General features: G+C 42.9%; 1 protein-coding gene across 1 annotated transcript; it reads right to left on the minus strand.

The window, feature by feature from the left end:
- Window positions 1–1,502: 1,502 nt before the first annotated feature.
- On the minus strand, window positions 1,503–20,769 carry LOC306863866 (butyrophilin subfamily 3 member A2-like). The gene is made up of 4 exons (XM_079407437.1): window positions 20,552–20,769; window positions 3,398–3,473; window positions 2,521–2,874; window positions 1,503–2,053 (listed from the first exon to the last, which is right to left on the minus strand). Exons 2-4 carry the CDS (start codon window positions 3,453–3,455, stop codon window positions 1,770–1,772), a joined length of 696 nt encoding a protein of 231 aa, XP_079263563.1. The 5' UTR covers window positions 3,456–3,473; window positions 20,552–20,769; the 3' UTR covers window positions 1,503–1,769.
- Window positions 20,770–25,479: the final 4,710 nt, after the last annotated feature.

Raw genomic sequence — 25,479 nt, forward strand, 5'->3', positions numbered from 1 at the left:
GACCCCGAGTCGGAGCCCTACCCACGGCGATGAATGTTCCGCCGGCGGCGAGGAGGATACCGCCGCAACAGGCGATGAACGTTACGCCGTTCACGGCGATGATGGTCCCGTCCAGCCCACCTGAGTTCCCGCTGGTCCCGTCCAGCCCACCTGAGTTCCCGCTGGTCCCGTCCAGCCCACCTGAGTTCCCGCTGGTTCCGTCCAGCCCACCTGAGTTCCCGCTGGTCCCGTCCAGCCCACCTGAGTTCCCGCTGGTTCCGTCCAGCCCACCTGAGTTCCAGCTGGTTCCGTCCAGCCCACCTGAGATCCCGCTGGTCCCGTCCAGCCCACCTGAGATCCCGCTGGTCCCGTCCAGCCCACCTGAGATCCCGCTGGTCCCGTCCAGCCCACCTGAGTTCCCGCTGGTCCCGTCCAGCCCCGCGCCTCCCGTGCGCCCTCTAATGTCCGCGCTGCAAGAGCGCCCTCTAATGTCCGCGCGGCAAGCGCGCCCTCTAAAGTCCGCGCTGCAAGAGCGCCCTCTAAAGTCTGCGCTGCAAGAGCGCCCTCTAGTGTCCGCGCTGCAAGAGCGCCCCCAAGTGTCCGTGCTGCCAGAGCACCCTCCTGCGTCTCCGCTGGTCCCATCCAGCTCTCCTTCGTCTCCGCTGGTTCTATCCAGCTCCGCGCCTCCAGAGCGCCCCCAAGTGCCCGCTCCTCCAGAGCGCTCCCAAGAGCCCGCTCCTCCAGAGCGCCCCCAAGCGCCCGCTCCTCCAGAGCGGCCCCAAGAACCCGCTCCTCCAATGTGGCCCCCAGAGGGGAACTTTCCCAAAGAAATTTTGGGGGGGGGCCATATAGCCGCAGTTTGTGTGGCCAGGCCAAAGGCCAAGGCCACAAAGGACCCAGATCCATCATGGCCTCCAGAGGACCCCGATCCACCATGGCCGTCCGAGGATCCAGATCCGCCATGGTCGCCCGAGGACCCTGATCCGCCAAGGCCGCCCGAGGACCCCGACCCGCCAAGGCCGCCCGAGGACCCTGATCCACCATGGCCGTCCGAGGATCCAGATCCGCCATGGTCGCTCGAGGACCCTGATCCGCCAAGGCCGCCCGAGGACCCCGACCCGCCAAGGCCGCCCGAGGACCCCGACCCGCCATGGCCGCCCGAGGATCCAGATCCGCCATGGTCGTCCAAGGACCCGGGTCCATCTTGGCCTTCCAAGGCCCCAGATCCGCCATGGTCCCCCGAATCTCCAGTCCTGCCATGGCCTCCTAAGGCTCCGGATCCACCAGGGATTCCCAAGTCTCCAGTTCCGCCATGGCCTTCCGAATCTCCAGTCCTGACATGGTCTCCCAAGGCTCCTGATCCGTCCTGGAGGCTTCACTGTCCTAGCCTGGTTCTGCTCCAGCCTCCAGGACGCCCTTTTTTACTGTTACGGTGCGGAACGCACCTTCCGGGAGGGGGGCGATATCTGTAACAGAACTGTTTGTTTAGTTTCCTTTTGGTCGTTATTTGGTTCTTCCTGTTTAAGTTTGTGTCCTAGTTTTGTTAATTAATTATCGTCATCACCTGTGTTCTATTAATTACCTGGTTTCCTCGTTTGTTCCTCCCCTTTATAAGTCCTCTGTTTTGCCATTATGTTTGTCCGATCTTGAGTTTACTTAATGTCTTAAGTGCGTTGAAGCTGTTAATTAAAAGATTCCTTTTGTTTATACTTTTCGTCGTGCGCCTTTTTCCCTACAACCACCGGACCGTAACAATGAGAACATGGCAAACAATTACAGTAAGAAAAGTGTCAGTAGTTACTTGTGGTAATTATCAGTGTCTCCAGCTTGTGATGCTTCAGTTTGAATCTGCAGTGAATCTTGCTGTCTCTCTCATGTACAGTTATGGTGTGTTTCACTCTGAATCCGTCTGTGTTTCTGTGTTTCTCTGTAGTTTCTGAACTCAAACTGACTCCTTCACTGTTCAGCCACTCAAGATCAGGTTCAGGGTTCCAACCTTCAGATTCACACTGTAGATGAAGCCCTCCTGAATGATCAAACCCATCTACAGTGATCACCGGAGGACGCCCTACAGCTACAGAGAAACAAGACGTACATTATGTTGTTGTTCTGACATTAAGTTAGTTAGAGCATGTTAAGACTGGAATACACCACACAAATTCTGTCCTGATTTACAGTCTGAACAAACTGACGCTAGTTGCTGACAGTCAGAGCCAGTCTGCAGATTAGAGTTGACAGATTTCATAGAAAATCTAAATTCTGACTTTGATTCCATCTAGTCGGAGGATATCAATATGTTTGATATTTTCAGCTGATTTTAGAACTCATATTGTTTTCATTTGTCACATGTCTCCCAGCAACAAGGAGCACGTTTCTGCGTGAGTTTGTTGTGATCCTCAGTCATTCAGTGCATGATGGCCAGCTTTCTTTTGTGACTATTTAGAAAGTCGGCAAGTGTTTGATGCCAAGTGTTTTAATATCTGATTCAGATTTTAAGTTGTGTAGTGTATTCCAGACTTTAGTTTTGAATGGTTTTCTCACCTTCAACACTGACATTAACAGTGGTGTCATCAAACCAGGATATAGACTGAATAAAACACTTATAAAGTCCTTCATCAGAGACTCGGACTGATGAGAGTTTGAGTGATGCATTTCCTCTCTGTAGTTCTTGATGATTCAGTCCTGTTCTCCCTCTGTAGGACTGACTCTGATCTGTGTTTCTGTCTACATGATCATCATAGAGATGCACTAGTTGTGAGTCTTTCGTATCAGATCTAAACCACTCCACTCTCATGTCCACAACACTGATGCTGGGTTTGACTGAACAGTGCAGAATCACATCTTCTCCAGCTACAGCAAGCACAGGAACTGCAGGTCCCACGACTTCAAACTGCTCTGTAAAAGATAAAGAAAGATCTAATTTTCAGGAGGCGGGCGCTCTAAAAAGGAGGCTAAAGGCCACGGCCTCTAGTGTCAGTTGCCAGAGCGCCTCTTTTTGAGATCAGGGGAGTGAGGTTTACACGCACCAGCACTCACTTGCCTACGTCTGTTACACTTAAAAACACTGCTTGTGTGTATTTTTCTCTGTTATATTAAATATTATTAAATGGTTCTTTGTAAATTCTAAGTTTATTCTAATTAGTCAGTACTTCTGAAGAATGACAGTTGTCTATGGCAATGTTAAAAAACTGACCATTCATCCAGGAAACCTACAGTTTCTGTTCTGTGGTTAATAAAATAAATAGCCATGTAATAAATGGCATAATGTGGCATTAATGAAATGTAATATTACAGTGAGCCAGTCATCATCACATAAACTATGAATTAAACCATAATTAGGCCTATAAATATAGTTCCGCTGGACGATGAATAGACATGAACACACACTTCAGCTCTTTATATGAGTGTGAATAATTACCTGATCTTGAATCTGTGATTCCACTAATAATCAGCAAAGTCAAGCAAATGAGCCTCATCTCTGAAGGACACAGATGCTAAAATGAAAGAAGAAATAATAAGTATAATAAACAGTCATCTCGTGTTAACATGCATGTGTTGGCTCTGAATACTTGCACATTTACACTTATGAGATGAATACAACAATTTACATACAGATCTAGAATCAGTTAGTTAATTAGTCTAGACAAAGCAGGATCACATGCACAACATGTATCTACGTGTAGCATTATTTGACTTTATCCTTTAAAAAAAAAAAAAAAACGTGTTTATATAGTTTAGTATCACTTAAAGACGTATCTAACCGGTTAAACACATCTGATCTCAAGTCACACTCATGATAGACACGCAGTTGTTCAGATAAATGTGTTTCTCCATTTACCTTCAACTGAACATTGATGCATTCACTAGAGTCTCTGAATAAATTATTGATATGATTATATGGGTATTAACTAAGAGTTGATACGACAGTACGTAGATCAAAAAGAGATTATTCCTGTCTCAGTTTTGCTTTCATCTATAACTAAAGGATCCACCCGAAGACCTCCACAACACTCTCTGATCATAATCCAGCTGCTGGAATCAGTCTCTGTTTACAGAAGTGTGTCTTATTCTGGCTTTGACTGCAGGACTTGTAGTTTATAACTGATCTTTGCGGAGCGCTTGTTCTTTGAGATCAAGGGAGTGAGGTTTACACGCACCAGCACACTTGCCTGCGTCTGTTACATATATACGGTATATATATATATATATATATATATATATATATATATATATATATATATATATATATATATATATATGTATATATATATATATATGTATGTATATATATATATATATATATATGTATGTATTAGGGCCGGGACTCGATTAAAAAAATTAATCTAATTAATTAGAGGCTTTGTAATTAATTAATCGAAATTAATCGCATTTTAATCGCATATAAATATTTGACCTGAGAACAGTGAGAAGTACGTTTTTTTTATATGGATTTTTAAATTTCCCATCCACAGGGCCAACCAAAGCGGTCTCATCAGCTTCTTTGTCCATGTTCACTGTGGTTTGTTTTTGGCTGTTTCTCAATATGCGTTCTTCAGCGATCTTGCGCCCTTGTGTTCTCGTTCTACGTCATCATTAACCGTCGAAGTTCAGTTCCAATTCTCAAGAACGCAAGTACAGAGGATGCATGAAAGTGCCCGGATATGTTCTTGAAACTGAGGATGCATCGAGTGCAGACTTGAGAGAATCGAGCCGTTAGAAATCACAGAAAACGCTGTGGGTGGCCGGTGTACGGAAGCCTGTAAGCTTTAAAGTCGCTCTCACAAATACTTAACGGCTCTTCAAGTTGAAAGTAAACATTTATCGTTTTGTTTTGGTTAATTTTAATAAAGTTATAAGACCCGGAGAAAGTCTGCATTTTTATTGGCATATTAAAATGAATCTTAACAGTAAAACATATAACGCTGTAAAATAAAACAATACAATTATATGAAAGTAATATCTATAATAGTATGAAATGTTTTAATAAGTTATGACATTTTGTAATATTTATTGTTCATTGGTCGCTGTTTATGCTGAGACTATGCGGTCAGTTAAGCAGGAACTCAGTACATCTCAGTTCTCATAAGTGTGCGTTCTGTGTTCTCGCGTCCTTCCGAGTAGAGGGACCCAACGCAAATCTCGCGGGAGCGGGCGGTTTGAATTTTGGTGCGGGCGGGAATGGGCGGCTAAAAAAAAACACTGCGGGATCGGGAGGTAGCCTAGCGACATGATGTCATTGTCAACAAAATCAAAGTACTTGAAGTCTAAAGAAACGCGCGGTAGCCTAAGCGTTTTAGATGTCCCCGATAGCCCAGGCTATATTCATCTTCCCTACCAGTGCATCAGAATACATGCAGGTCAGGGACAGAAACAAACATGAATCTATTTAATAATAGCAATACAATACGTTTTGTTTTTCCTGCGGGACGGGAGAAGACACAAAATCAATGCATCTCTATTATCGTGCGGGAATAAATTCTCAGAGTTTTGCGGGTGCGGGCGGGAGTGGACATACATATTGCGGGAGCGGGTGGGAGTGTAACACACACGTTGCGGGAGCGGGCGGTAATGGTCAGAAATTCGGCGGGAGCGGGATGAAGAAAACAGTCCCGCGCAGGGCTCTACTTCCGAGTTCGTTCTTCCAAGGAAGCTTGGCAAGACCGGTCTCCACTGCAGTATAATCGGTCCGCCGAAACTCATCCAGTGAGAAACGTTCCGCGGTGCAAAAATAAGTGCGATTAAAATGCGTTAAAAAAATTTAACGCGTTATTTTTGTGTAATTAATTAATCTAAATTAACGCGTTAAAGTCCCGGCCCTAGTATGTATATATACAGTGGGTATGGAAAGTATTCAGACCCCCTTCAATTTTTCACTCTGTTATATTGCAGCCATTTGCTAAAATCATTTAAGTTCATTTTTTTCCTCATTAATGTACACACAGCACCCCATATTGACAGAAAAACTCAGAATTGTTGACATTTTTGCAGATTTATTAAAAAAGAAAAACTGAAATATCACATGGTCCTAACCCAGATAGCACACGTACGTCTGCTCTTGATCTTGAAAGCATCTGCTGTCTACAAACGTCTGGCAGATGTCTTTCAGATGTCAGTTTTACATACATTCTAAATCATAAACATCTTAAAGACATCTAATAGACGTCTATTTGACATCTAAAAGGAAACATCCTATAGACGTATTGCAGATGAGCAAACACCCTAAATAATACGTCTTGCAGATGTAAATGCAGACATCAAATGGATGTCTCTGAGATGTACGTGTGCTATCAGGGAAGTATTCAGACCCTTTGCTGTGACACTCATATATTTAACTCAGGTGCTGTCCATTTCTTCGGATCATCCTTGAGATGGTTCTACACCTTCATTTGAGTCCAGCTGTGTTTGATTATACTGACTGGACTTAATTAGGAAAGCCACACACCTGTCTATATAAGACCTTACAGCTCACAGTGCATGTCAGAGCAAATGAGAATCATGAGGTCAAAGGAACTGCCTGAAGAGCTCAGAGACAGAATTGTGGCAAGGCACAGATCTGGCCAAGGTTACAAAAAAATTCTGCTGCACTTAAGGTTCCTAAGAGCACAGTGGCCTCCATAATCCTTAAATGGAAGACGTTTGGGACGACCAGAACCCTTCCTAGAGCTGGCCGTCCGGCCAAACTGAGCTATCAGGGGATAAGAGCCTTGGTGAGAGAGGTAAAGAAGAACCCAAAGATCACTGTGGCTGACCTCCAGAGATGCAGTCGGGAGATGGGAGAAAGTTGTAGAAAGTCAACCATCACTGCAGCCCTCCACCAGTCGGGGCTTTATGGCAGAGTGGCCCGACGGAAGCCTCTCCTCAGTGCAAGACACACAAAAAACACCTGATGGACTCCAAGATTCTGAGAAATAAGATTCTCTGGTCTGATGAGACCAAGATAGAACTTTTTGGCCTTAATTCTAAGCGGTATGTGTGGAGAAAACCAGGCACTGCTCATCACCTGTCCAATACAGTCCCAACAGTGAAGCATGGTGGTGGCAGCATCATGCTGTGGGGGTGTTTTTCAGCTGCAGGGACAGGACGACTGGATGCAATCGAAGGAAAGATGAATGCGGCCAAGTACAGGGATATCCTGGACGAAAACCTTCTCCAGAGTGCTCAGGACCTCAGACTGGGCCGAAGGTTTACCTTCCAACAAGACAATGACCCCAAGCACACAGCTAAAATAACGAAGGAGTGGCTTCACAACAACTCCCTGACTGTTCTTGAATGGCCCAGCCAGAGCCCTGACTTAAACCCAATTGAGCATCTCCGGAGAGACCTAAAAATGGCTGTCCACCAACGTTTACCATCCAACCTGACAGAACTGGAGAGGATCTGCAAGGAGGAATGGCAGAGGATCCCCAAATCCAGGTGTGAAAAACTTGTTGCATCTTTCCCAAAAAGACTCATGGCTGTATTAGATCAAAAGGGTGCTTCTACTAAATACTGAGCAAAGGGTCTGAATACTTAGGACCAAGTGATATTTCACTTTTTCTTTTTTAATAAAATTAATAAAAACAATTCTGTGTTTTTCTGTCAATATGGGGTGCTGTGTGTACATTAATGAGGAAAAAAATGAACTTAAATGATTTTAGCAAATGGCTGCAATATAACAAAGAGTGAAAAATGTAAGGGGGTCTGAATACTTTCCGTACCCACTGTATACACACACACACGTTGGTTTTTATACTGAACAAACTGTGTGTGCTATTGCCCTACACCAACCCTACACCTAAACTTAGCCCTCACAGGAGACTTTGTGCATTTTTAGATTTTCAAAAAAACACCATTTAGTATGTTTTTTAAGCCTTTTGAATTACGGGGACATAGGCAGTGTCCTCATAAACCACCTTCATATTGTAATACCTCTGTCATACCCATGTCATTATACAAATTTGTGTCCTCATAAACCACATAAACACACACACACACATATACACACACACACACACAACACAGCACTTTGCTGTTAAACCCTTCCACAAAAAGGTACTACACACATTACACTTGCAAAGTTTGCCTCCAGCTACAACCCGCCCCGAACAGATATGCAGGTTTGGCTTTTAGACCGGATGCCCCACCCACATGGACTCTGTATTCCCAGGGGAACATAACATAAACAACAATATACATATCAATCATATAATCTTCAGTATTATAACAGATATACATGACCATAAATATTCATCATATTACACAATATGTGTTTCATTCATTGTCATTCCAGTTATTTTGGTTTTGTATTCCCAACTCTCCCCCCAAAACAAGCAACATTTAGGACGGTCCAGTAGAACCTACTGAAGGAATACTTTCATTAGGTGATACGATGGATACTTTCATTGTACTTCTGTGTCATTTTCCCTTATCTTGAGGACCACAAAGTAAAAAATGGCTTATCTTACCCCACTCTCTCCTATAAGAATTAGACATTTAATTTAATATTTTCCAGCATAAATCTATATTATATACTAATAAACAAGTTATTTAGAAAAAAATATATATTATTATTATTAAACTATTTAGGTCAACACTGTAAAAAAAAATAGCTGTAGTTTCTACAGTAAAATTTTACAGAATATTACTGTTTAAACATTTTAAACAAGATGTAGCTGTAATTCGCAATGCATTATGGGATTGTGTGCACATCGTTCAAATCAGAAATCCAGCCGACTGGAGCAGCGCGAGAATGATTGAAGATTAGAGGCTTTATTCATAATTCCTGGTAAGTTCACTTAAGAAATATATCCTTTTATCTCTATTTAAGTTCATGTATAAGCGATATCATGTCACAATAGCCTGCTATCACCACATTTACACAAGCGGCCTTGGTAACTTATGTGCAGTAAACTGGAAATTGCTATCATAGCACAGTTAGGCTAAATGCTGCATTTTTCTCATTTTCACAGTTTAATTTTCTGATTGAGAGCATTTAAAGTAGATTTACCCAACTTTTAACGTAATGCCCAGTGCGAACGATTGTCATAGTAACTACTATCTGTCCAAATAACTGACGAACAGCAAAAATGTGAAATTTCATTTGTTCATGTGTTCAACTGTCCCATATTGACGAGACATCTGACTATAATTAGAAACTACATGTAAATGAGAAATTGTGTCTATTGCCACTGTAGTTGTGCTCGACATTAAAGCTTGTCCTGTCCTGACATGTATTTTTTTAGTGAAAGACTATTTACTGTCACGGTTGGTGGTTGTAGTAAAGGCGCCCACAACGACGAATAACAAAAGGTATATTTATTAGCTTCAACACACTAATAACCATTACAAACTTAAGATCCGACAAGGATGGGGACAAAACTGAATGCTTATAAAGAAACAGGAAACAAAGGAGCAAACTAGATAATTAATCAAACACAGGTGACAAGACTAAATGATGATTACTAATTAACTAAATCAGAACAGGAACTACCAAATAAGGTCAAAACAGAACTGAAAGGAAAACCGACATGTGACAGATATCGCCCCCCTACCGGTAGGTGCGTCCCGCACCGTAACAGTAACATCGGGGAGGGGGGGCGGGCGTCCTGGAGGCTGGCATAGGACCAGGACAGGGAGGAGAACAGGGAAGCCTCCAGGGCGGATCAGGGGCCTTGGGAGGCCATGGCGGGACTGGAGACTCGGGAGGCCATGGCGGGACTGGAGATTCGGGAGGCCATGGCGGGACTGGAGATTCGGGACGCCATGGCGGGACTGGAGATTCGGGACGCCATGGCGGGACTGGAGATTCGGGAGGCCATGGCGGGACTGGAGATTCGGGAGGCCATGGCGGGACTGGAGATTCGGGAGGCCATGGCGGGACTGGAGATTCGGGAGGCCATGGCGGGACTGGAGATTCGGGAGGCCATGGCGGGACTGGAGATTCGGGACGCCATGCCGGGACTGGGAGCTCGGACGGGCATGGCAGATCGGGGTCCTTGGGCGGCCTTGGCGGATCAGGGTCCTTGGGCGGATGGGCGGCCTTGGCGGATCGGGGTCCTCCGTGGCCTTGGCCCTTGGCCTGGCCACACAGGCTGAGACTATATGCCCCCCCCCCCAAAATTTCTTTGGGAAAGTTCCCCTCTGGGGGCCACATTGGAGGAGCGGGTTCTTGGGGGCGCTCTGGAGGAGCGGGCGCTTGGGGGCGCTCTGGCAGCGAGGACATTAGAGGGCGCACGGGAGGCGCGGGGCTGGACGGGACCAGCGGGAACTCAGGTGGGCTGGACGGGACCAGCGGGAACTCAGGTGGGCTGGACGGGACCATCATCGCCGCAAACGGCACAACGTTCATCGCCTGTTGCGGCGGTTTCCACGTCGCCGCGGGCGGAACATTCTTCGCCGTGGATAAGGCTCCGGCTCGGGGTCGGAGGCTCTCCAGACACCGGATGATGGCTTCTCTCCAAGTGAGGTCGGAGGTGTCTGGGAACTCTCGCTGCTGGTGGTGCGTGAGCCCGAGCCGGAGCAGCATCTTGAGGGTTCCCTCATCGAGTGAGCTGGCGAGGGCAAGGGGCGCAAAAGCCAACAAAAAACTCACTGGGTCCTGGATGGCGTGGGCTAAATCAAAAAACTGTGCGAGCTCGCCCATCTTCTGTGTCGGTCGGATCTTCTGTCACGGTTGGTGGTTGTAGTAAAGGCGCCCACAATGACGAATAACAAAAGGTATATTTATTAGCTTCAACACACTAATAACCATTACAAACTTAAGATCCGACAAGGATGGGGACAAAACTGAATGCTTATAAAGAAACAGGAAACAAAGGAGCAAACTAGATAATTAATCAAACACAGGTGACAAGACTAAATGATGATTACTAATTAACTAAATCAGAACAGGAACTACCAAATAAGGTCAAAACAGAACTGACAGGAAAACCGACATGTGACATTTACATGCCCGATTGGACAAGTTAGCCTGATTAAAACTTGAGTGAAAAAAATAAAATCACAAGGGAAGCATCGAAACGCAAGACTATTTCTGATTTTATTACATTCAACATCAAAACAAATAACCTTAACGGCACACGTAAACTCATGGAAGAAACATGAGGTAAATGTTCAAACTGTTGAGTTTATTTATAACATATGATATTATTAAGTAGCATAAGCCAGCTGTTTTTCTTATTATCACGATTGAAAATGCTACATAGCTCAATAAATAATCAGTTAACATTAAATTACTTACTTTTTAGACACAATATTGACTGTTGTTCTATTTCACGAAAATCGTTCGAAACAAAGATCAAAGCAAACCTCAGCTGTGTTTTTACTGAATGATGCAGTATTCTGAACGGATCGGTACAATAAATACTCAATTGACTCACCTCATTAAATTATATGCTGCCACCTAATGGCGGTTTAGTTTCACGTTTAAAAAGTATCGTTGCATTTTTCCAACATTTCTTATTTGTAATTTCAAAAACTAATGTAAAACATTAATGTCATAACACGGTTGTAATTTTGCATTATAATTAGTGCTGTCAAAATTAGCGCGTTAACGCTGGTGATTAATTTTTTCAGTTTAACGCGTTAAAAATATTTAACGGCGTTAACACAGGGGCGGGGCTAGTGTTGGCCACCCCACTCACAACTGCTGCCTCTGTCTCTTTTTTCTTGCTAATTTAGTCACAGAACGTCTTTACGAGCATTTCAAATAGGAGATGTTTCAGACGCGTGCTTCAACTTCACTTCAGCGTCAGGCGTGAGTCAAAGGAGCGGAAACTGTACTGTACTGAACAAAGGCGCTGCCGCACGCTGTAGCCTTTATCATTTCATATCAAAGCGTGAAAGAAACGATGTGCATGCAATGTCGTGGTCAGTTAAGTCATGAAGGTGATTAAAACTGCCTTAAAACTGTGCTTGCGTGAAATATGTGAGTCACATTTAAGAACATGTCTCTGAAATGGTTTTCAAAACTGTCCTGCACTTTCTCACTCATCTAACACACTCGTCAGATCACTAATAGAGACTTTAAGACCTGAAGTGGGTCAGAAAATGTAAAGTGAGTTGAGAGAAAACACGATGCGTGTCAGATCCGCCTCGGCAGCTCTTAAAGAAAAAGCAGCCAAAATAACCTATTAACCCAGCTGCTGTGATGTCTGTTCATCTAAGAACAAAAAAAAAAAAAAAAAAAAGGAAATCAATAACTTTATAGCTTTAAGGACTCATCTGTATTTAATTTAGAATTTAGTGTTTGATAACTTTATTCAATTTCTGTATATTTCCTACTTGCTGAAGGGCATAGGTAGCTAAATATGACATTGGTTATACTGTGTTTATGAGAAAATTGTTTAAAGTTCACTTAAATTAGAAGTTATTTTTATTAAAGTCTAATAAATATTAAAATGGATGGCTTTCAATTATACTGTAATGTTGAATGGCAATAGTCAATGGTTAAATATTAGGGAAAAAAATATTATTTTATAGAGACATCAATATTGGTGTCAGTGATACTGGCCTTCATTCATTAAAAAGATGCCATTAATCAAATATTAAAAATATACCGTCTTTATGTTGTTTCTACATTAATTTGAAGATTAAATGTGAAATTATTGCAATATAAAAGTAGATTTAAAAAGTTTAATGTTAGGTGGGATTAATCGCGATTAATTTCAGGAAAAAATTGTGATTAATTAGTTAATTTTTTTAATCGATTGACAGCACTAATTATAATTATTTAATTTGATTTGTGGTATAGTTCTGCAATGTATTATTGTAAATTAATTTATTAATCAAATGTAAGAATTAGTTTATTTTAAAATATATTACCTTTTGGGTGTTCATTTTGTTCTCATTTATGTAAATGTATTTAAAGAAATCACAAGATCATTTTCTTTATTTCTAGTAGGTGCAAAGAATAGCAGCTGATGTGGAGAAATGTGTGATGCTTCAAGACTCTCTGAAGCTGATTATATAATGAAGAATTAATTCTGTTGTAAATCATTTGATAAACTTGTATTTTAGATTATATTTGATATTGAAATACTGTATTGTAGGTTACATTATTGCTTATATTTATTAATCTCAGGTGGACCCAGTGGCTCTTGACTATTCGAGGGTCACATGGTTGTGAATTCATACCTCAACTTTGTGACTAGATTTGCAGTCTTATTACAAGTTATTACAGCAGTCTGGCGTCCCAGGAGCAGGCATCTTCTGCACACTTGAATGAGTAATTTCATTTGTGAAAAAGGCTGCTTATTTAGTTTAAGTACTGGTAAATGCTGATTGTTGTGTATAAGTGGCATTTTTACATTTATTTGATTGAGCTAGTTTCATTCAATACTGAACTTTATTCTAAAGTTTCTGCTTGTTTTTATGTGCAGATGTTTTGTTGGAATCACAACACTCACTGGATACAGGACGGATACAAAGAGGCAAAACAAGTGGAAAGGTCTCAGAGAAGAGGGAAAACCCTCATGCGTGTGCTCATCACAGAAAGTTGATGGACTTTCAGTATGTATTCACTAAATTGTTGATTATTCTAAATTTAATAGAACATAAGCTCAAACAACAGAATTTGTGGTATAACTGTGACTCCAGCATTGTATTTTAACCCTTTTTTTAACCAAAATTATACAAATTCTATTGATTGACCTGAATCTTTATAGAAAGTTAATGTTCTACTCAGAATACGGCTAATTTTTTGTGATATAGCAGGTATTTGTATTTATTTTGTGATGCTATGTTATTGTTATAAGATTTTAACTGTTGAAAGACTGAAATGTTTATTTTTACCAGTAAAAGCCTTGCAATGTCTATCTGCCACTTTTAATAATTATTTATTTGACTTGGTTTTTATTCATTTGTAAATGTATTAAGATAGCAATGCATTTATATCAGTATTTTACGGTTTACTGTTAAAATTATTCTTTGCAGCATTTTCATTGTTAAATTATTAAAACAATCTTGGATTTAGGTGTAACAGTACTGTTTGTTTAATTTCCTTTTTGACCTTATTTGGAAGTTCCTGTTCTGATTTAGTTAATTAGTAATCATCATTTAGTCTTGTCACCTGTGTTTGATTAATTATCTAGTTTGCTCCTTTGTTTCCTGTTTCTTTATAAGCATTCAGTTTTGTCCCAATCCTTGTTGGATCTTAAGTTAATATTGGTTTAAAGTGTGTTGATGCGAATAAATATACCTTTTGTTATTTGTCATTGTGGGCGCCCTTTACTACAACCACCAACCGTAACAGAAGATCCAACCGCTTACCGAAGACGAGATCTGCTCAGGATGCTGGAGCTTGTGCCCGTCGTTTGCGGGGGTTCACGCCGCCGTTCGCGGCTCGCCCCTGCCCGTGCTGCGTGGGATGTCGGGCTACCTGTAGCGGCTTACCCAGGCCACCCGTTTTGGGGAGAACGGGTCGCCATTCGCCGCACACCCTTACCCACCGCCCAAGTGAAATTCGCTCCGCCTGAGACAGCGAGGAATGTTCCGCCCGCGGCGAGGAGGATTCCGCCGCAAGGGGCGATGAACGTTGCGCCATCGGCAACGAAGAGGATCCCGCCGTACACGGCGATGAATGTTCCGCCAGCGGCGAGGAGGATTCCGCCGCGAGGGGCGATGAACGTTGCGCCGTCCGCGGAGAAAAGGGATTCCGCCGCCAATAACGGTTCCCCCGAACCACCGAGGGGGGAAAAACAGGTGCCGGTGGGGATTTTAATCGAGTTTGAGGGCATGTCATTCCCTCCAGTGCCTGCTCCTCGCCAGTACCATCCAGTGCCTGCTCCTCGCCAGCGCCATCCAGTGCCTGCTCCTCGCCATTGCCATCCAGTACCTGCTCCTCGCAAGCGCCCTCCAGTGCCAGCTCCTCGCCAGTGCCTTCCTGTGGCTGCTCCTCGTCTGAGCCCACCAATTCCGGCACCTCGCAAGTGCCCACCTGAGTTCCCGCTGGTTCCGTCCAGCCCACCTGAGTTCCCGCTGGTTCCGTCCAGCCCACCTGAGTTCCCGCTGGTTCCGTCCAGCCCACCTGAGTTCCCGCTGGTTCCGTCCAGCCCACCTGAGTTCCCGCTGGTTCCGTCCAGCCCACCTGAGTTCCCGCTGGTCCCGTCCAGCCCACCTGAGTTCCCGCTGGTCCCGTCCAGCCCCGCGCATCCCGTGCGCCCTCTAATGTCCGCGCTGCAAGAGCGCCCTCTAATGCTAATGTCCGCGCTACAAGAGCGCCTCTTAGAATCCGCGCTGCCAGAGCGCCCCCAAGTGTCCGCGCTGCAAGAGCGCCCTCCTGCATCTCCGCTGGTCCCGTCCAGCTCTCCTTCGTCTCCGCTGGTACTATCCAGCTTCGTGCCTCCCGTGCGCCCTCAAGTGTCCGTGCTGCAAGAGCGCCCTCAAATGTCTGCGCTGCAAGAGCGCCCTCCTGCGTCTCCGCTGGTCCCGTCCAGCTCTCCTTCGTCTCCGCTGGTTCTATCCAGCTTCGTGCCTCCCGTGCGCCCTCAAGTGTCCGCGCTGCAAGAGCGCCCTCAAGTGTCCGCGCTGCAAGAGCGCCCTCAAGTGTCCGCGCTGCAAGAGCGCCCTCAAGTGTCCGCGCTGCAAGAGCGCCCTCAAGTGTCCGCGCTGCAAGAGCGCCCTCAAGAGTCCGCTCTGCAAGAGCGCCCTCCTGCATCTACGCTGGTCCCGTCCAGCTCTCCTTCGTCTCCGCTGGTTCCATCCAGCTCCGCGCCTCCCGTGCGCCCTCAAGTGCCCGCTCCTCCGGAACGCCCTCAAGTGCCCGTTCCTCCAGAGCGCCCCCAAGAGCCCTCTCCTCCAATATGGCCGCCAGAGGGGAACTTTCCCAAAGAAATTTTGGGGGGGGGCATATAGCCTCAGTTTGTGTGGCCAGGCCAAAGGCCAAGGCCACAAAGGACCCAGATCCATCATGGCCTCCCGAGGACCCCGATCCGCCATGGCCGTCCGAGGATCCCGATCCGCCGAGGCCGCCCGAGGACCCTGATCCGCCATGGCCTCCCGAGGACCTCGACCCGCCATGGCCGCCCGAGGATCCAGATCCATCATGGCCTTCCAAGTCCCCAGATCCGCCATGGCCTCCCGAATCTCCAGTCCTGCCATGGCCTCCTAAGGCTCCGGATCCACCATGGACTCCCGAGTCTCCAGATCCGCCATGGCCTCCCGAATCTCCCAAGGCTCCTGATCCATCCTGGAGGCTTCCCGATCCTATCCTATCCTGGTCCTGCTCCAGCCTCCAGGACGCCCGCCCCCCCTCCCCGATGTTACGGTGCGGGACGCACCTTCCGGGAGGGGGGCGATATCTGTAACAGTACTGTTTGTTTAATTTCCTTTTTGACCTTATTTGGAAGTTCCTGTTCTGATTTAGTTAATTAGTAATCATCATTTAGTCTTGTCACCTGTGTTTGATTAATTATCTAGTTTGCTCCTTTGTTTCCTGTTTCTTTATAAGCATTCAGTTTTGTCCCAATCCTTGTTGGATCTTAAGTTAATATTGGTTTAAAGTGTGTTGATGCGAATAAATATACCTTTTGTTATTTGTCATTGTGGGCGCCCTTTACTACAACCACCAACCGTAACATTAGGGGTATTTACAGGATTTTATTGGCAACTTTAGTTTTGCTTGAAAAATATTGCTTGAAAATAACTACAAGTTTAATTGAATGTAACGGTATAAAAACTACAAATTACTGATTTCACATACAGCAATTTGCTTTGCAGTATTAGTGCATTACTGTAATCCATTTTACAGCAATTCATTTTTACAATATTTTATTGAAAACTTTTTTTGCTAGTAACATCCTGTAAATTGTACAGTATATTTTTTACAGTGTACTATTAATATGGTTGTAATTAAATATTGTAAATATGATGTGTTACAGATTACTAGCACCAAGACAAGTGATTATAATGGGAAATACACTTAATTACAAGAATTGAAATGTGAAAAACTGCTAAATATTGTAGGATTTACCTGCTGGTTTTGAATTCATGTTTGCAATGTTGAACTGCCTTTAGAGCCTCCCTTCACTCTTTCTATCAGTTTTCTTTTTTGTGAAGGCTTGATTTATTTATTTTTTGTCTACAAAGTGTGATCGGATACAATAATTGTGGGGAAGTCGTGGCCTAATGGTTAGAGAATTGGACTCGTAATCCGAAGGTTGTGGGTTCGAGTCCCCGGCCGGCAGGGATTGTAGGTGGGGGGAGTGAATGTCCAGCGCTCTCTCCACCCTCAATACCACGACTGAGGTGCCCTTGAGCAAGACACCGAACCCCCAACTGCTCCCCGGCCGCCGCAGCATAAATGGCTGCCCACTGCTCCGGGGGTGTGTGTGTGTGTGTGTGTGTGTGTGTGTGCATTTGTTCACTACTCACTGCTGTGTGTGTGCACTTGGATGGGTTAAACGCAGAGCACCAATTTCCAGTATGGGTCACCATACTTGACAATACGTCACGACTTTGACTTTTTTACTTTAATTTGATAAGATATTCTAATTCTAAGAACATGGATGTTTTGTTGTTAGCACTTTTAGAAGAAGAGAGCAAATCATTAATGACAGAAATACAAAAACAAACTACCAAATTCAGCGGATCAAGCATTGACTGTAATGTGGATTGTAATGTTGGCTATCTACCGGTTAATGAATGGCCTTCAGGAATATCATCTCCACTCTCCAGAAAGCGGGCACACAGATTGTGAAAACATGGAGTGGATCTTTAGTGGTGTGGTAACTGAATGCTATGAGCTGCGGGAGGGGGGCACCTCAGCCGATGAGAGCAATGGGGCAGTGGCCCTAGCCACCGGGACACCCCCCTGTGCACGGCCCTGTTTTCCATTGTTGTTTAGCCTTATGACTGTGTGGTTTCAAGGGCTGTTTGCCTTCATTGAATAAGCAGTGGCTGCGCTAGGGCTGGGCTTGATTGGGGCTATAGCCCTATAAGAAACTTGTAGTGTGGCATAAATAGCCATTTTGTCAATTGAGGTGTAGGGTGGTTTCTGACGCGTGAGATCCAAACAAGAAAAATCATCCTCCAAATACTGCTTTATCAGATTTATTCATCACACAGCTCGTACAGGTCATTTTAACTCACAGCTCCTCTGCACAGAGCACATAAAATCCCATCAGATGCCTTCATATATTTACCTCCAGACACGGTCAAAAATTGTTGTGCCTCCCTCTAATTACACACCTGACTTTTCTTACTCTTTGCCTATCTACATGTTTATTAAGGCCCACATACAGGTCCTTTTCAAAAAATTAGCATATTGTGATAAAGTTCATTATTTTCTGTAATGTACTGATAAACATTAGACTTTTATATATTTTAGATTCATTACAACACAACTGAAGTAGTTCAAGCCTTTTATTGTTTTAATATTGATGATTTTGGCATACAGCTCATGAAAACCCAAAATTCCTATCTCAAAAAATTAGCATATCATGAAAAGGTTCTCTAAACGAGCTATTAACCTAATCATCTGAATCAACTAATTAACTCTAAACACCTGCAAAAGATTCCTGAGGCTTTTAAAAACTCCCAGCCTGGTTCATTACTCAAAACCGCAATCATGGGTAAGACTGCTGACCTGACTGCTGTCCAGAAGGCCATCATTGACACCCTCAAGCAAGAGGGTAAGACACAGAAAGACATTTCTGAACGAATAGGCTGTTCCCAGAGTGCTGTATCAAGGCACCTCAGTGGGAAGTCTGTGGGAAGGAAAAAGTGTGGCAGAAAACGCAGCACAACGAGAAGAGGTGACCGGACCCTGAGGAAGATTGTGGAGAAGGACCGATTCCAGACCTTGGGGGACCTGCGGAAGCAGTGGACTGAGTCTGGAGTAGAAACATCCAGAGCCACCGTGTACAGGCGTGTGCAGGAAATGGGCTACAGGTGCCGCATTCCCCAGGTCAAGCCACTTTTGAACCAGAAACAGCGGCAGAAGCGCCTGACCTGGGCTACAGAGAAGAAGCACTGGAAATTTTGCATGTCATTCGGAAATCAAGGTGCCAGAGTCTGGAGGAAGACTGGGGAGAGGGAAATGCCAAAATGCCTGAAGTCCAGTGTCAAGTACCCACAGTCAGTGATGGTCTGGGGTGCCATGTCAGCTGCTGGTGTTGGTCCACTGTGTTTTATCAAGGGCAGGGTCAATGCAGCTAGCTATCAAGAGATTTTGGAGCACTTCATGCTTCCATCTGCTGAAAAGCTTTATGGAGATGAAGATTTCATTTTTCAGCACGACCTGGCACCTGCTCACAGTGCCAAAACCACTGGTAAATGGTTTACTGACCATGGTATTACTGTGCTCAATTGGCCTGCCAACTCTCCTGACCTGAACCCCATAGAGAATCTGTGGGATATTGTGAAGAGAAAGTTGAGAGACGCAAGACCCAACACTCTGGATGAGCTTAAGGCCGCTATCGAAGCATCCTGGGCCTCCATAACACCTCAGCAGTGCCACAGGCTGATTGCCTCCATGCCACGCCGCATTGAAGCAGTCATTTCTGCAAAAGGATTCCCGACCAAGTATTGAGTGCATAACTGAACATAATTATTTGAAGGTTGACTTTTTTGTATTAAAAACACTTTTTTCTTTTATTGGTCGGATGACATATGCTAATTTTTTGAGATAGGAATTTTGGGTTTTCATGAGCTGTATGCCAAAATCATCAATATTAAAACAATAAAAGGCTTGAACTACTTCAGTTGTGTTGTAATGAATCTAAAATATATGAAAGTCTAATGTTTATCAGTACATTACAGAAAATAATGAACTTTATCACAATATGCTAATTTTTTGAAAAGGACCTGTATATGACATTATGGCTCATTAAATTTCAATTATTTGTGTGTATTCATATAGGCTGCATTTTTATTGAGGGTCAAGTACACACATGCAGGGTTACTCTTAAAAAGTAATTAATTAACAGAATCAAATATGATCTTACAGGACAAAGAGCATTTCCATTTAAAAATCACAATGTCCAATATGTTACAAATCAATAAAACATCCTACAGGAAAAAATAAAATCCCATTAAATAAAACACAATGTCCAATAAGATTCTAATAATCAAATAAAATTCTATAGGCCAAAGCGAAATCCCATTAAAATCAATCAGAATGTCCACATGATTCTAAGAATCCAGTAAGATCCTAAAGGATAAACTGAAATTCCAATAGGATTTTTTGACAAGCGCCTGTACAATTGTACCAAGTTTCTTGCTTTTATGAAAAAGTGAACATATCACCTCAAGTTGTGCGCATATCACCTGGACTAACTGTTTATCTTTTCAAAACACAGGAGTCAAGTTCTGTAACAGAGACTCAAAACCTTCCTGTATATAAACTGACCCAAAATGAGGAACCTGGAGGAATCTTCATCATTGCACCATGCTTTTCCTTCACTGGAAATAATGTAACATCTAAATGAACTGGTTATATTTAAGTCACGTATTTAATATCACTGAACCAATCTACAGTATGTTGATTTACACCAACAAAACTAATGGGTTAAATCAGACAGAAAGTTAACTCTTTATAGTCCATCAGTTTATGATTGTAAGGATGTTTCCTGACTCTGAAAACAACAGCTCTTACCAGAGGATGAGGAAGAATATAACTCTGTGTAGGTCACAAATCCAACATAACGCCAGAAAACAAACGAACAGCACAAAACCTTAATAGATCACATGTTTTTATATGAAATCCGTGGAGAGCTTTGTCAGGAAAAATGAACGGAAAAGGCAGCTGCTGTTTTTTTCCCCCTTTCACTTTAGATCTGTTGTAGTGATGGGTCGTTCTTGAACGATTTGTTCATTTTGAACGAATCTTTAAAGTGACTTGGGAAGAACGAGTCGTCTCGGGGAGTGATTCATTCAGTTGCGCATGCGCATTGCACAGCATTCTATGGGTCAGGCTGCATCCGAAACCGCCTACTCAACGAGTTGGTACTTTGTTTTCAACAAGTACTTACTTAACGAGCGCTAAAAGAGTACGTACTCTACAGCCAAATCTCGTTGAGTATGAATGAGATCCGCCATGTTTAGGTTATCATGTGATCTATGATGTTATAACAAGCCCAAAAGCAAAAGATATGAGCGACAGGTTTAATTCATCTATCTGTAAATATTCTGATGCTGATGAAATTTGCTCATTTTTGGTCTTGTTGAAGAAACAGCTGCCCTTATGATTGTAGTATAACCAACACATTTAGGGTTAAGTTTTTATATTTTTAACTCAACTAATATAACCCTACAGTTTCATCCTTAAAGATATTATTTTTTATTACAAAAAAACAAAATCGTTCATCCACATGCAAAACTGGCTTAAATCTCCTTTGTTTTCCTCTTTTTCTTGTTGAATGTCCCTCTGGTTTCATCCCTGAGGCTTAGAAATAACAAAAACAAATGCAATTTTAATGCATTATGATTATATTAATTTTATCATTCAAAGATATTTAATCTTTTTGTCCCTGTGTATATAATCTCATACTATGATGTACGCAAACCAATTCTAGTTGTTTTCTTTCTCTTTTCTTTTGTGTCATTACGATTGTTCAAAGCTGCTACCATCTTTCCCTGAGCTTGTATATTCTGCAGTAATAATACAAATAAAATAAGAGCGACAGGCGCACAAACATCTGAAAACATCAATAAATCCACAACCCTACCTAGTATGTTTTCCTCCATGTTTGTAATTTCTGCACAAAGCAGGTGTCCATCAGCTGCTCAAAGATCTTACCTTTGGAGAGGATTGTTGATTTTACTCCAAAAATGTAAGTATTACTTAGAAATTAAGATTCCTTCAGAATGCATTGGTTGCCCAACACTTATGAACAATAATAATGATAAATGCTGACCAATAATTCATTATATTTTTTAGTGAAACAAGCTAAATGTAATTTTCTTTTTCATATGCCACAGCTATGCATGACTGTACACTAGACAAATGCAGCCAAGGTGAATACATCTCAATTTTCATAAGTCATGAATTAATGCATATGTTAATGAAACAATTATATTTACTGACAACAGGAAACATGAACAAATGAGTAAAATGTAAATAAAGGTAACCATGACAATAAATAAACCAGTCAACAACACATGAAAAAGCTTTATTCAAACATAATTGTTCTAAAAATCCTGTATTTACATAGTGACCCCACATCCTACTGCATCTCAACACAGCTGAGCCAGTTCTGCAGCTTTATTCTGATGAAGACCACCGTGTCCAGCTTCACCTGTCTCTGCCGTCCATCACGTCCCTCACTGCTGCAGTCAGACTGAATCTGATCATGGATGAGAAAGGGACATCGAGGCTATCGTTGCCTGAGTGCACAGAGAGGATGAGGAAGCCCATGATGACACCCCTGTACCACAACCAATCTTGAAGCAAGAGCAGGAGAACGCATGTGGGAAAATCTAGCTGCCAAATGCATAATTGTAAATTTACAAAACATTAAATGTAAAAAAAAAAAAAAAAAACGTAAATGCTTTTTTTGTGCCTTGGGCACAAACGCTCAACAAAGCTGCTTGTTTCTTAAAGTTTATTTCTTCAAAGTACTTCTATAATATAAATGCTTACATATATTTCATACAATTTCTATTTGGGGCTTTAAAGGGTTAGTTCACCCAAACATTGTAACGGAACTGCAGGACACAAAGGTAAGTGGTTCAAGTGACAAGGTTTATTTACAGAGTGCGTGAACACACAGCAAAGGTGGACGACGTGGAAATAGGTGAGTGGTGATTCTTCGTGAGTATGGTGATAGATCGTCAGGATTCTAACAGTCCCTTCTTTCTTTGCAGGTCCGTGGTTAACTGGAGTATCAGAGAGTTTGGGGAAAGACGGTGTTCAACCAGGAGCTGGATTCTGTGAGCGAAGAGGATGAAGAGGAACAGGGCAGAAGGTAAGTATAACAGGTAGGGAATTTCAGGTGGTATACTCAGCCAGTAGCTTCGTATGATGTCGGTCCTTGTAGTCACAACAGCATGTTACTTCAAGATTGGACGATCAAGTGAGCTGAGGGAAGTGCTTTTATGAGCGTGGTGATTGAAGATTGATGAGGTGCAGGTGCGGGTGATGATTGAAGACAAACAGGTGACAGTGATGAGTGACGGGGAAGACGGGCCATTCTGTGACAAACATATACATTCAGTCATTATTTACACACAACCACACTGTTCAATCCTTGCGTGTGTGTGCTTGTCCTGCTGGTTTCTGTTCATACAATATCAGTCAATGGAGCCTAACTTTCAGATTCTTTGTGAAATGATTTGACTGCTTTTGAAGCTTCTGAAACTCGTGCTCCATTGACTGATGTTGTATGAACAGAAACCATCAGGACAAACTTGAATAAAATCACATCCTCCATGTCTTTTGGTCTTTCTCTAGATGCTGTCGCTGGCTCTGGGGTCACTGAGGATGAAGAGACCACAGCAGCATCCGGTCCAGATGAGGCAGTAAGGTCAGGTGGAGTGATGGAGCGTCTCGTTCATGGCACTGGATCATTTCCAGGATGCTGCTGTGGACTTCTCCATCCTCACTGCACACATTTCAGATCATACACTGATGCACAAACATAATGTACAAGCAGTCATTTTAACAGCACAATGTCATTTGATTTCTGTATTAGAAGTAACAAAATAATTTCTTTATATTTTTGTTTTCCTTTTTTTCCCACAAATCCCGCTGTCACCTGCTCCAGCACAAAAGCTCTGCATCAAATGCACAGAAATCAAGAATCAGAAAAGCGCTGTAACAGCTTCGTTTGAAATTACAATCATTAAAATAAACGAAACCTTATGATTTAAAATAATTTTTTATTCATTTCAGTAACTGAAAGGTTTTCGGCTCACTGAGAGCCTTTGAATATTGTTTTAGAATATCTTCCTGTCTCTTATTAAATAGACATTTAATGGTCTTTAAGATGTATAAGGTTTATGTAAATGCACTTTGTGTTTACTGGAGCTATACTAATATACTGTAACGTTACTGTCTAGCATCTACACCTTCAGCAAATCAACAATTTACTATACAGTAGCTCAATAAATGTGATTTTAACACATGTAACCGTGTTTTTGATCGATAATACTCACATTTGTAAACACCCGTGTCGCTGATCTCCGTCACGTGATGAAGACGTATCCTCTCGCGCGGGGCTTCTGGGATAGAAAAGTGTGCATGGGATGAACACTCAAGAATCTGAGGTTTCGGACATACTTATTCGTTCACCTACTGATTTTCCCCTACTATATAGTAGAGAAGTAGGCATATTCAGACGCACTTTAAGTAGATGCACATCCGAATCTCACGAGAATTAGCACACGTACGTTAGATAGCACACGTACGTCTGCAAGATGTCTGTTAAAGAGCTCTTGATCTTGAAAGCATCTGACAAATTGTGTGTGTGTTTATCTTGTGTCAGGAGAAGAGAGTAGTTGCAGTGCCAGTAATTCAAGTGAAACACAAACAGGTAAAACAATCTTGTAATGAACTCACACATTTATGATATTTACACATTGCATATGATAGCTAGGTAATTTAGCATGCACAATTTTTAGGTCTGAGTCTTAGGTCTCAGAGGTCTTTTAGAGTTTTAAAATAAAACATGTGATGTCAGTTAAAGGTTGTACATCTTTATATTTTGTTTAAAATGAAGTTAATATAACTAAATTTAGATCTTTTTTTATTGAAATCTAACTTTTAAAATGTTTGTAAACCAGGGGTGCCCAAACTCGGACCTGGAAGGCCGGTGTCCTGTAGAGTTTAGCTTCAGCTTGCCTCAACAATATGCTGGTAAATCCAATTTTTAATTATTAATAAACATATTTATCAGTAGAGTTAACAAACAATTCACAATGTTGTATTAAAAAAGCTTTTGGTATTTACACTAAAAGTTAAATTAAAATTAAATGTTATCAAATACATTTACAAAGGTTTTGTGTCCATTTATGCAGTGTAACAACAACATACTTTACATAGCTGAACTTGAAACAATTAATTTAAACAAACTATGGTTGTGATTTTTATAGCAAGAACCAAGAAAAGAAAAATTGAATGCGGACGAACAGATGAAGAGTCCAGCGGTATGATGAAGAGCGTCCTCGTCGTGGACATGCCAGGATTCGGAGACACTCGTTTCGATGCGAATCATGTTCACGCAGAGATCGCGAAATGTGTCGCGCTCACGGCCCCGGTCCGCACGCCTTCCTGCTGGTGATCCCGCTCGGACGATACACGGCGGACGAAGATCAGGCCGTTGCGCAAATGCTGCGGATGTTCGGCGAGGAGGCTCTCCGCCACACGGTGGTGCTGTTCACACACGGAGACGAGCTGGACGACGGCGGGATCGAGAGTTTCCTCGAATCGGCTCCGGAGCAACTGAAGATCCTTCTGCGCGTCTGCGGCGGACGCTACTGCGTCTTCAACAACCGAGTGCCGGAGAACTGCGCGCAGGTGAGCGCGCTGCTAACGATGGTGGATAGCCTGGGCGGAGCTTGTTACACCAACAGCGTGTTCCTGCA

Source organism: Barbus barbus (assembly GCF_936440315.1).
Source record: "Barbus barbus genome assembly, chromosome: 4".
NCBI classification, from domain to species: domain Eukaryota; kingdom Metazoa; phylum Chordata; class Actinopteri; order Cypriniformes; family Cyprinidae; genus Barbus; species Barbus barbus.

Bases quoted from the DNA above. Each gene is read 5' to 3' on its own strand.
- LOC306863866 (XM_079407437.1), bottom strand. From the start codon at position 3,455: ATGAGGCTCATTTGCTTGACTTTGCTGATTATTAGTGGAATCACAGAT. The intron at 2,875-3,397 runs GTAATTATTCAC...TATCTTTTACAG, and splicing joins AATCACAGATTCAAGATCAG to AGCAGTTTGAAGTCGTGGGA. The intron at 2,054-2,520 runs GTGAGAAAACCA...GTTTCTCTGTAG, and splicing joins TGTTAATGTCAGTGTTGAAG to CTGTAGGGCGTCCTCCGGTG.